At 48.9% G+C, this 12,670-nt stretch overlaps 1 protein-coding gene across 1 annotated transcript in view; it reads left to right on the top strand.

Annotated features, from left to right (window-relative positions):
• Positions 1-12,670, top strand: part of grip1 (glutamate receptor interacting protein 1) — a 128,877-nt gene that overhangs the window by 32,513 nt on the left and 83,694 nt on the right. Inside the window, exon 5 of the mRNA XM_061714321.1 lies at positions 503-586. Coding sequence (XP_061570305.1) covers positions 503-586 — 84 coding nt within the window. The remainder of the gene's footprint in view (positions 1-502; positions 587-12,670) is intronic.

The following is a 12,670-nucleotide window of genomic DNA, read 5'->3' on the forward strand; positions in this document are numbered from 1 at the left end:
CAGGAATCCATTGTGTATCCAGCAAAAAATGTCCCATGGGGGCAGGAGGGCTCCCTTACCCCCTGACTTCTGGTTGTGCTGAGAGACCAGTTCATCAATTCCATGATTGTAGAGTTTAGGAGGAGTGAAAAGGAGAGACTCTGAAGACGAGACAAACAAAAGCAGTAGCAGGGCAGATAGGGAGGGAGAGGAGCAGAAAAGCGTCCGCCTTCCTCGAGAGCCGGAAGAGAAAATTAAGAGTTTCTGGTGTGTTTCCGGTGTTTCTGGGGTGTTTCCCGTGTTTCTGGTGTGTTTGTGGTGTAACCCTAACCCTAACCCTGGTCCTGGTCCTGCAGCCGTCCAGGGATCCGGGCTGGTCTTCACCTCTGTGCTATAGTTGTGTTTAATGTGTTTCTGATTAGTTTCTGATGAGTTTCTGATGAGTTTCTGGTGTGTTTGTGGTGTAACCCTAACCCTGACTCTGGTCCTGGTCCTGGTCCTGGTCCTGGTCCTGGTCCTGCAGCCGTCCAGGGATCCGGGCTGGTCTTCAAGAACGTGGAGGTCACGCTGCACAAGGAAGGAAACAGCTTCGGCTTCGTCATCCGAGGTGAGAGCTGCGTGTTTGGAACTAAAGCAGTAAAACTGTGGAATAAATGAACCAGACAGGATTCTGCAGGTTTATTCTGTATTCACCATCAGTACAGAGAAGGTTTTTATCAGACCGTTTCCTCTTACCAGCCGGAAACAGGCTGGATATGAGTCTGATATAAAGTCTGAACAACCAGGAGGGCCTGGTTGTTGGGCTTAAAATACATTTATTTTCAAAATAAAAGATGTAGGTTTAGTTAGCTCATGATGACTTGTGAGTGTAGAGGAACAGACTCAGTTCTGATGAAGAACTGTAGAGGCTGGATCTGGTTTCTGGTCCTGGTTAGACGTTGGTAGAACCTGGGACTGAGAGGACCAGTTCCAGACCAGGTCTAGACCAGATCCAGTTCACGGTCCAGATCCAGGTCCAGATCCAGGTCCAGATCCAGGTCCAGATCCAGATCCAGATCCAGGTCCAGATCCAGGTCCAGATCCAGGTCCAGGTCCAGGTCCAGATCCAGGTCCAGGTCTCCGTCTCCAGTTCAGGACATACGTGTGTTTTAAGGGAAGGTTTGTCGTCATTTCTAGTAAGAGACTCGGTTGTTTTTGTGGAAGTGATTAAGTGAACAGGAAGTGATGAGGTGAACAGGAAGTGATTAGGTGAACAGGAAGTGATGAGGTGAACAGGAAGTGATTAGTGAACAGGAAGTGATTAGTGAACAGGAAGTGATTAGTGAACAGGAAGTGATTAGTGAACAGGAAGTGATTAGGTGAACAGGAAGTGATTAGTGAACAGGAAGTGATTAGTGAACAGGAAGTGATTAGGTGAACAGGAAGTGATTAGTGAACAGGAAGTGATTAGTGAACAGGAAGTGATTAGGTGAACAGGAAGTGATTAGTGAACAGGAAGTGATTAGGTGAACAGGAAGTGATTAGGTGAACAGGAAGTGATTAGTGAACATGAAGTGATTAGGTGAACAGGAAGTGATTAGTGAACAGGAAGTGATTAGGTGAACAGGAAGTGATTAGTGAACAGGAAGTGATTAGTGAACAGGAAGTGATTAGGTGAACAGGAAGTGATTAGTGAACATGAAGTGATTAGTGAACAGGAAGTGATTAGTGAACAGGAAGTGATTAGGTGAACAGGAAGTGATTAGTGAACAGGAAGTGATTAGTGAACAGGAAGTGATTAGGTGAACAGGAAGTAATTAGGTGAACAGGAAGTGATTAGGTGAACAGGAAGTGATTAGTGAACAGGAAGTGATTAGTGAACAGGAAGTGATTAGGTGAACAGGAAGTGATTAGGTGAACAGGAAGTAATTAGGTGAACAGGAAGTGATTAGGTGAACAGGAAGTGATGAGGTGAACAGGAAGTGATTAGGTGAACAGGAAGTGATTAGTGAACAGGAAGTGATTAGGTGAACAGGAAGTAATTAGTGAACAGGAAGTGATTAGTGAACAGGAAGTGATTAGGTGAACAGGAAGTGATGAGGTGAACAGGAAGTGATTAGGTGAACAGGAAGTGATTAGTGAACAGGAAGTGATTAGGTGAACAGGAAGTGATTAGGTGAACAGGAAGTGGGTTTAGATAAAGGGATGAAGACGTGCAGGAAAGAGTGACGGCCGGGATTGAACGGAGCAATATCCCCTTTTGACGTCTGCCAGATGTGCAGATGCTGTTCAGTTATCAAGAGTTATTAATAATTATCCTACACTACAGCAATATCAGTCTCAAGATGAATTATTCTACAGAATACAATTGAAGGATGAAATCCGAACAGGCTCCGGCAACCAGGCGGCAAATACCGTAGATGACCATTTAGTAGCCCGGGCGTTTAATATGCTAAATCCACTTGGACCCCAGGCGTTTATAAGAACCAGGCGGGTATTTGCACCAGGCTACTATTTATTTTTGCAATGAGCAGCACCAGACCATTACTTACAAAGAACATATGAGATCACCATAGTACCACTGGAACTAAAATTGTACACACTGTACACAACACAACACCTCACGACGAGCTCCCGATCACAAATCGTGAGCTCGCAATAAAATCAAGCGTGTTTGAAATCCTGGTCGCTCCTCGTGAAGGAATCACAGTTGAAGCAGCTGCGACCCGATTGGACTCATCCTTTCACAGAGAGCATGCACAATCTCTGATGTTACGTCAAAAACTATTATTTGTAGTTTAAGTTTTGCAAATTCACATTACAAATCATGTTTTAATAGCAAAAAAAAGAGCGCATTTCCACGTACGGTGCGGGTCGTCGCGTACCCTGCGCCGTAGGCTCTGCGTTGGTGTAGGTTGGTAGACTGGTAGACTGGTAGACTGGTAGACTGGTAGGTTGGTAGACTGGTAGACTGGTAGGTTGGTAGACTGGTAGGTTGGTAGACTGGTAGGTTGGTAGACTGGTAGGTTGGTAGACTGGTAGACTGGTAGACTGGTAGACTGGTAGGTTGGTAGACTGGTAGACTGGTAGACTGGTAGACTGGTAGACTGGTAGACTGGTAGGTTGGTAGACTGGTAGACTGGTAGGTTGGTAGACTGGTAGACTGGTAGGTTGGTAGACTGGTAGGTTGGTAGACTGGTAGACTGGTAGACTGGTAGACTGGTAGACTGGTAGACTGGTAGGTTGGTAGACTGGTAGACTGGTAGGTTGGTAGACTGGTAGGTTGGTAGACTGGTAGGTTGGTAGACTGGTAGGTTGGTAGACTGGTAGACTGGTAGACTGGTAGACTGGTAGACTGGTAGACTGGTAGGTTGGTAGACTGGTAGACTGGTAGGTTGGTAGACTGGTAGGTTGGTAGACTGGTAGGTTGGTAGACTGGTAGACTGGTAGACTGGTAGACTGGTAGACTGGTAGACTGGTAGGTTGGTAGACTGGTAGACTGGTAGACTGGTAGGTTGGTAGACTGGTAGGTTGGTAGACTGGTAGACTGGTAGACTGGTAGACTGGTAGACTGGTAGGTTGGTAGACTGGTAGACTGGTAGGTTGGTAGACTGGTAGGTTGGTAGACTGGTAGGTTGGTAGACTGGTAGGTTGGTAGACTGGTAGACTGGTAGACTGGTAGACTGGTAGACTGGTAGACTGGTAGGTTGGTAGACTGGTAGACTGGTAGGTTGGTAGACTGGTAGGTTGGTAGACTGGTAGACTGGTAGACTGGTAGGTTGGTAGACTGGTAGACTGGTAGGTTGGTAGACTGGTAGGTTGGTAGACTGGTAGACTGGTAGACTGGTAGACTGGTAGACTGGTAGGTTGGTAGACTGGTAGACTGGTAGACTGGTAGACTGGTAGACTGGTAGACTGGTAGACTGGTAGGTTGGTAGACTGGTAGACTGGTAGGTTGGTAGACTGGTAGACTGGTAGGTTGGTAGACTGGTAGACTGGTAGGTTGGTAGACTGGTAGACTGGTAGACTGGTAGACTGGTAGGTTGGTAGACTGGTAGACTGGTAGGTTGGTAGACTGGTAGACTGGTAGACTGGTAGACTGGTAGACTGGTAGGTTGGTAGACTGGTAGGTTGGTAGACTGGTAGGTTGGTAGACTGGTAGACTGGTAGACTGGTAGACTGGTAGACTGGTAGACTGGTAGGTTGGTAGACTGGTAGACTGGTAGGTTGGTAGACTGGTAGACTGGTAGGTTGGTAGACTGGTAGACTGGTAGGTTGGTAGACTGGTAGGTTGGTAGACTGGTAGACTGGTAGACTGGTAGACTGGTAGGTTGGTAGACTGGTAGGTTGGTAGACTGGTAGGTTGGTAGGTTGGTAGACTGGTAGACTGGTAGACTGGTAGACTGGTAGACTGGTAGACTGGTAGACTGGTAGACTGGTAGACTGGTAGACTGGTAGACTGGTAGACTGGTAGGTTGGTAGGTTGGTAGACTGGTAGACTGGTAGACTGGTAGACTGGTAGACTGGTAGACTGGTAGACTGGTAGACTGGTAGACTGGTAGACTGGTAGACTGGTAGACTGGTAGACTGGTAGACTGGTAGGTTGGTAGACTGGTAGGTTGGTAGACTGGTAGGTTGGTAGACTGGTAGACTGGTAGACTGGTAGACTGGTAGACTGGTAGACTGGTAGACTGGTAGACTGGTAGGTTGGTAGACTGGTAGACTGGTAGACTGGTAGGTTGGTAGACTGGTAGACTGGTAGACTGGTAGACTGGTAGACTGGTAGGTTGGTAGACTGGTAGACTGGTAGACTGGTAGGTTGGTAGACTGGTAGACTGGTAGACTGGTAGGTTGGTAGACTGGTAGACTGGTAGACTGGTAGACTGGTAGGTTGGTAGACTGGTAGGTTGGTAGACTGGTAGGTTGGTAGACTGGTAGGTTGGTAGACTGGTAGACTGGTAGACTGGTAGACTGGTAGACTGGTAGGTTGGTAGACTGGTAGGTTGGTAGACTGGTAGACTGGTAGACTGGTAGACTGGTAGGTTGGTAGACTGGTAGGTTGGTAGACTGGTAGACTGGTAGACTGGTAGACTGGTAGGTTGGTAGACTGGTAGGTTGGTAGACTGGTAGACTGGTAGACTGGTAGACTGGTAGGTTGGTAGACTGGTAGACTGGTAGGTTGGTAGACTGGTAGGTTGGTAGACTGGTAGGTTGGTAGACTGGTAGACTGGTAGACTGGTAGGTTGGTAGACTGGTAGACTGGTAGACTGGTAGGTTGGTAGACTGGTAGACTGGTAGGTTGGTAGACTGGTAGGTTGGTAGACTGGTAGACTGGTAGACTGGTAGGTTGGTAGACTGGTAGACTGGTAGGTTGGTAGACTGGTAGGTTGGTAGACTGGTAGACTGGTAGGTTGGTAGACTGGTAGACTGGTAGACTGGTAGACTGGTAGGTTGGTAGACTGGTAGGTTGGTAGACTGGTAGACTGGTAGACTGGTAGGTTGGTAGACTGGTAGACTGGTAGGTTGGTAGACTGGTAGACTGGTAGGTTGGTAGACTGGTAGACTGGTAGGTTGGTAGACTGGTAGACTGGTAGACTGGTAGACTGGTAGACTGGTAGACTGGTAGACTGGTAGACTGGTAGGTTGGTAGACTGGTAGACTGGTAGACTGGTAGACTGGTAGACTGGTAGGTTGGTAGACTGGTAGACTGGTAGGTTGGTAGACTGGTAGACTGGTAGACTGGTAGGTTGGTAGACTGGTAGACTGGTAGGTTGGTAGACTGGTAGGTTGGTAGACTGGTAGGTTGGTAGACTGGTAGGTTGGTAGACTGGTAGACTGGTAGACTGGTAGACTGGTAGACTGGTAGACTGGTAGGTTGGTAGACTGGTAGACTGGTAGGTTGGTAGACTGGTAGGTTGGTAGACTGGTAGACTGGTAGACTGGTAGGTTGGTAGACTGGTAGACTGGTAGGTTGGTAGACTGGTAGGTTGGTAGACTGGTAGGTTGGTAGACTGGTAGACTGGTAGACTGGTAGACTGGTAGACTGGTAGGTTGGTAGACTGGTAGACTGGTAGGTTGGTAGACTGGTAGACTGGTAGGTTGGTAGACTGGTAGACTGGTAGACTGGTAGGTTGGTAGACTGGTAGACTGGTAGACTGGTAGACTGGTAGGTTGGTAGACTGGTAGACTGGTAGGTTGGTAGACTGGTAGGTTGGTAGGTTGGTAGACTGGTAGACTGGTAGGTTGGTAGACTGGTAGACTGGTAGGTTGGTAGACTGGTAGACTGGTAGACTGGTAGGTTGGTAGGTTGGTAGACTGGTAGACTGGTAGACTGGTAGACTGGTAGACTGGTAGACTGGTAGACTGGTAGACTGGTAGACTGGTAGACTGGTAGACTGGTAGACTGGTAGACTGGTAGGTTGGTAGACTGGTAGACTGGTAGACTGGTAGACTGGTAGGTTGGTAGACTGGTAGACTGGTAGGTTGGTAGACTGGTAGACTGGTAGACTGGTAGGTTGGTAGGTTGGTAGACTGGTAGACTGGTAGACTGGTAGACTGGTAGACTGGTAGACTGGTAGACTGGTAGACTGGTAGACTGGTAGACTGGTAGACTGGTAGACTGGTAGACTGGTAGACTGGTAGACTGGTAGGTTGGTAGACTGGTAGGTTGGTAGACTGGTAGGTTGGTAGACTGGTAGACTGGTAGACTGGTAGACTGGTAGACTGGTAGACTGGTAGACTGGTAGACTGGTAGGTTGGTAGACTGGTAGACTGGTAGGTTGGTAGACTGGTAGACTGGTAGACTGGTAGACTGGTAGACTGGTAGACTGGTAGACTGGTAGACTGGTAGACTGGTAGACTGGTAGGTTGGTAGACTGGTAGGTTGGTAGACTGGTAGGTTGGTAGACTGGTAGACTGGTAGGTTGGTAGGTTGGTAGACTGGTAGACTGGTAGACTGGTAGACTGGTAGACTGGTAGACTGGTAGGTTGGTAGACTGGTAGACTGGTAGACTGGTAGACTGGTAGACTGGTAGACTGGTAGACTGGTAGACTGGTAGGTTGGTAGACTGGTAGGTTGGTAGACTGGTAGACTGGTAGACTGGTAGGTTGGTAGACTGGTAGACTGGTAGGTTGGTAGACTGGTAGGTTGGTAGACTGGTAGACTGGTAGGTTGGTAGACTGGTAGACTGGTAGACTGGTAGGTTGGTAGACTGGTAGGTTGGTAGACTGGTAGACTGGTAGGTTGGTAGACTGGTAGACTGGTAGGTTGGTAGGTTGGTAGACTGGTAGACTGGTAGGTTGGTAGACTGGTAGACTGGTAGACTGGTAGGTTGGTAGACTGGTAGGTTGGTAGACTGGTAGACTGGTAGGTTGGTAGACTGGTAGACTGGTAGACTGGTAGACTGGTAGGTTGGTAGACTGGTAGGTTGGTAGACTGGTAGACTGGTAGACTGGTAGGTTGGTAGACTGGTAGACTGGTAGGTTGGTAGACTGGTAGACTGGTAGGTTGGTAGACTGGTAGACTGGTAGGTTGGTAGACTGGTAGACTGGTAGACTGGTAGACTGGTAGACTGGTAGGTTGGTAGACTGGTAGGTTGGTAGACTGGTAGACTGGTAGACTGGTAGACTGGTAGACTGGTAGACTGGTAGGTTGGTAGACTGGTAGACTGGTAGACTGGTAGACTGGTAGACTGGTAGGTTGGTAGACTGGTAGACTGGTAGGTTGGTAGACTGGTAGGTTGGTAGACTGGTAGGTTGGTAGACTGGTAGGTTGGTAGACTGGTAGACTGGTAGACTGGTAGACTGGTAGACTGGTAGACTGGTAGGTTGGTAGACTGGTAGACTGGTAGGTTGGTAGACTGGTAGGTTGGTAGACTGGTAGACTGGTAGACTGGTAGACTGGTAGGTTGGTAGACTGGTAGACTGGTAGGTTGGTAGACTGGTAGACTGGTAGACTGGTAGACTGGTAGGTTGGTAGACTGGTAGACTGGTAGACTGGTAGACTGGTAGGTTGGTAGACTGGTAGACTGGTAGGTTGGTAGACTGGTAGACTGGTAGACTGGTAGGTTGGTAGGTTGGTAGACTGGTAGACTGGTAGACTGGTAGACTGGTAGACTGGTAGACTGGTAGACTGGTAGGTTGGTAGACTGGTAGACTGGTAGACTGGTAGACTGGTAGGTTGGTAGACTGGTAGACTGGTAGGTTGGTAGACTGGTAGACTGGTAGACTGGTAGACTGGTAGACTGGTAGACTGGTAGACTGGTAGGTTGGTAGACTGGTAGACTGGTAGACTGGTAGGTTGGTAGACTGGTAGGTTGGTAGACTGGTAGACTGGTAGACTGGTAGACTGGTAGGTTGGTAGACTGGTAGACTGGTAGACTGGTAGGTTGGTAGACTGGTAGGTTGGTAGACTGGTAGGTTGGTAGACTGGTAGACTGGTAGACTGGTAGGTTGGTAGACTGGTAGACTGGTAGACTGGTAGGTTGGTAGACTGGTAGACTGGTAGGTTGGTAGACTGGTAGGTTGGTAGACTGGTAGACTGGTAGACTGGTAGGTTGGTAGACTGGTAGACTGGTAGGTTGGTAGACTGGTAGGTTGGTAGACTGGTAGACTGGTAGGTTGGTAGACTGGTAGACTGGTAGGTTGGTAGACTGGTAGACTGGTAGACTGGTAGACTGGTAGGTTGGTAGACTGGTAGACTGGTAGGTTGGTAGACTGGTAGACTGGTAGGTTGGTAGACTGGTAGACTGGTAGGTTGGTAGACTGGTAGGTTGGTAGACTGGTAGACTGGTAGGTTGGTAGACTGGTAGACTGGTAGACTGGTAGGTTGGTAGACTGGTAGACTGGTAGGTTGGTAGACTGGTAGACTGGTAGGTTGGTAGACTGGTAGACTGGTAGACTGGTAGACTGGTAGACTGGTAGGTTGGTAGACTGGTAGGTTGGTAGACTGGTAGGTTGGTAGACTGGTAGACTGGTAGACTGGTAGACTGGTAGACTGGTAGACTGGTAGGTTGGTAGACTGGTAGGTTGGTAGACTGGTAGACTGGTAGACTGGTAGACTGGTAGGTTGGTAGACTGGTAGGTTGGTAGACTGGTAGACTGGTAGGTTGGTAGACTGGTAGACTGGTAGACTGGTAGGTTGGTAGACTGGTAGGTTGGTAGACTGGTAGACTGGTAGACTGGTAGACTGGTAGGTTGGTAGACTGGTAGACTGGTAGACTGGTAGACTGGTAGGTTGGTAGACTGGTAGACTGGTAGACTGGTAGACTGGTAGACTGGTAGACTGGTAGGTTGGTAGGTTGGTAGACTGGTAGACTGGTAGGTTGGTAGACTGGTAGACTGGTAGGTTGGTAGACTGGTAGGTTGGTAGACTGGTAGGTTGGTAGACTGGTAGACTGGTAGACTGGTAGGTTGGTAGACTGGTAGACTGGTAGACTGGTAGACTGGTAGACTGGTAGACTGGTAGGTTGGTAGACTGGTAGACTGGTAGACTGGTAGACTGGTAGGTTGGTAGACTGGTAGACTGGTAGACTGGTAGGTTGGTAGACTGGTAGACTGGTAGACTGGTAGACTGGTAGGTTGGTAGACTGGTAGACTGGTAGACTGGTAGGTTGGTAGACTGGTAGACTGGTAGACTGGTAGACTGGTAGACTGGTAGACTGGTAGACTGGTAGACTGGTAGACTGGTAGACTGGTAGACTGGTAGACTGGTAGGTTGGTAGACTGGTAGGTTGGTAGACTGGTAGACTGGTAGGTTGGTAGACTGGTAGACTGGTAGGTTGGTAGACTGGTAGGTTGGTAGACTGGTAGACTGGTAGACTGGTAGACTGGTAGACTGGTAGGTTGGTAGACTGGTAGACTGGTAGACTGGTAGGTTGGTAGACTGGTAGACTGGTAGACTGGTAGACTGGTAGACTGGTAGGTTGGTAGACTGGTAGACTGGTAGACTGGTAGGTTGGTAGACTGGTAGACTGGTAGACTGGTAGACTGGTAGGTTGGTAGACTGGTAGGTTGGTAGACTGGTAGGTTGGTAGGTTGGTAGACTGGTAGACTGGTAGACTGGTAGGTTGGTAGACTGGTAGACTGGTAGGTTGGTAGGTTGGTAGACTGGTAGGTTGGTAGACTGGTAGGTTGGTAGGTTGGTAGACTGGTAGACTGGTAGACTGGTAGACTGGTAGACTGGTAGGTTGGTAGGTTGGTAGGTTGGTAGGTTGGTAGACTGGTAGGTTGGTAGACTGGTAGACTGGTAGACTGGTAGACTGGTAGGTTGGTAGACTGGTAGGTTGGTAGACTGGTAGACTGGTAGACTGGTAGGTTGGTAGGTTGGTAGGTTGGTAGACTGGTAGGTTGGTAGACTGGTAGACTGGTAGGTTGGTAGACTGGTAGGTTGGTAGACTGGTAGACTGGTAGACTGGTAGACTGGTAGGTTGGTAGACTGGTAGGTTGGTAGACTGGTAGGTTGGTAGACTGGTAGACTGGTAGACTGGTAGGTTGGTAGACTGGTAGACTGGTAGACTGGTAGACTGGTAGACTGGTAGGTTGGTAGACTGGTAGGTTGGTAGACTGGTAGACTGGTAGACTGGTAGACTGGTAGACTGGTAGGTTGGTAGACTGGTAGGTTGGTAGACTGGTAGACTGGTAGACTGGTAGGTTGGTAGACTGGTAGACTGGTAGACTGGTAGACTGGTAGGTTGGTAGACTGGTAGGTTGGTAGACTGGTAGACTGGTAGACTGGTAGACTGGTAGACTGGTAGACTGGTAGGTTGGTAGACTGGTAGGTTGGTAGACTGGTAGACTGGTAGACTGGTAGACTGGTAGGTTGGTAGACTGGTAGGTTGGTAGACTGGTAGGTTGGTAGACTGGTAGGTTGGTAGACTGGTAGGTTGGTAGACTGGTAGACTGGTAGACTGGTAGACTGGTAGGTTGGTAGACTGGTAGACTGGTAGACTGGTAGACTGGTAGACTGGTAGACTGGTAGACTGGTAGACTGGTAGGTTGGTAGACTGGTAGGTTGGTAGACTGGTAGGTTGGTAGACTGGTAGACTGGTAGGTTGGTAGACTGGTAGGTTGGTAGACTGGTAGGTTGGTAGACTGGTAGACTGGTAGACTGGTAGACTGGTAGGTTGGTAGACTGGTAGGTTGGTAGACTGGTAGGTTGGTAGACTGGTAGGTTGGTAGGTTGGTAGACTGGTAGACTGGTAGGTTGGTAGACTGGTAGACTGGTAGGTTGGTAGACTGGTAGACTGGTAGGTTGGTAGACTGGTAGACTGGTAGACTGGTAGGTTGGTAGACTGGTAGGTTGGTAGACTGGTAGACTGGTAGGTTGGTAGACTGGTAGGTTGGTAGACTGGTAGACTGGTAGACTGGTAGGTTGGTAGACTGGTAGACTGGTAGGTTGGTAGACTGGTAGACTGGTAGACTGGTAGACTGGTAGACTGGTAGGTTGGTAGACTGGTAGACTGGTAGGTTGGTAGACTGGTAGGTTGGTAGACTGGTAGGTTGGTAGACTGGTAGGTTGGTAGACTGGTAGACTGGTAGACTGGTAGACTGGTAGACTGGTAGACTGGTAGGTTGGTAGACTGGTAGACTGGTAGGTTGGTAGACTGGTAGGTTGGTAGACTGGTAGACTGGTAGACTGGTAGGTTGGTAGACTGGTAGACTGGTAGGTTGGTAGACTGGTAGGTTGGTAGACTGGTAGGTTGGTAGACTGGTAGACTGGTAGGTTGGTAGACTGGTAGACTGGTAGGTTGGTAGACTGGTAGGTTGGTAGACTGGTAGACTGGTAGACTGGTAGACTGGTAGGTTGGTAGACTGGTAGACTGGTAGGTTGGTAGACTGGTAGACTGGTAGACTGGTAGACTGGTAGGTTGGTAGACTGGTAGACTGGTAGACTGGTAGACTGGTAGGTTGGTAGACTGGTAGACTGGTAGGTTGGTAGACTGGTAGACTGGTAGACTGGTAGGTTGGTAGGTTGGTAGACTGGTAGACTGGTAGACTGGTAGACTGGTAGACTGGTAGACTGGTAGACTGGTAGGTTGGTAGACTGGTAGACTGGTAGACTGGTAGACTGGTAGGTTGGTAGACTGGTAGACTGGTAGGTTGGTAGACTGGTAGACTGGTAGGTTGGTAGGTTGGTAGACTGGTAGACTGGTAGACTGGTAGGTTGGTAGACTGGTAGACTGGTAGACTGGTAGACTGGTAGACTGGTAGACTGGTAGACTGGTAGACTGGTAGGTTGGTAGGTTGGTAGACTGGTAGACTGGTAGACTGGTAGACTGGTAGGTTGGTAGACTGGTAGACTGGTAGACTGGTAGACTGGTAGGTTGGTAGACTGGTAGACTGGTAGGTTGGTAGACTGGTAGACTGGTAGGTTGGTAGGTTGGTAGACTGGTAGACTGGTAGACTGGTAGGTTGGTAGACTGGTAGACTGGTAGGTTGGTAGACTGGTAGACTGGTAGACTGGTAGACTGGTAGACTGGTAGGTTGGTAGACTGGTAGACTGGTAGACTGGTAGACTGGTAGGTTGGTAGACTGGTAGACTGGTAGGTTGGTAGACTGGTAGACTGGTAGGTTGGTAGGTTGGTAGACTGGTAGACTGGTAGACTGGTAGACTGGTAGACTGGTAGGTTGGTAGACTGGTAGACTGGTAGACTGGTAGACTGGTAGGTTGGTAGACTGGTAGACTGGTAGGTTGGTAGACTGGTAGACTGGT

Source organism: Cololabis saira, chromosome 23 (assembly GCF_033807715.1).
Source record: "Cololabis saira isolate AMF1-May2022 chromosome 23, fColSai1.1, whole genome shotgun sequence".
Taxonomy (NCBI): Eukaryota; Metazoa; Chordata; class Actinopteri; order Beloniformes; family Belonidae; genus Cololabis; species Cololabis saira.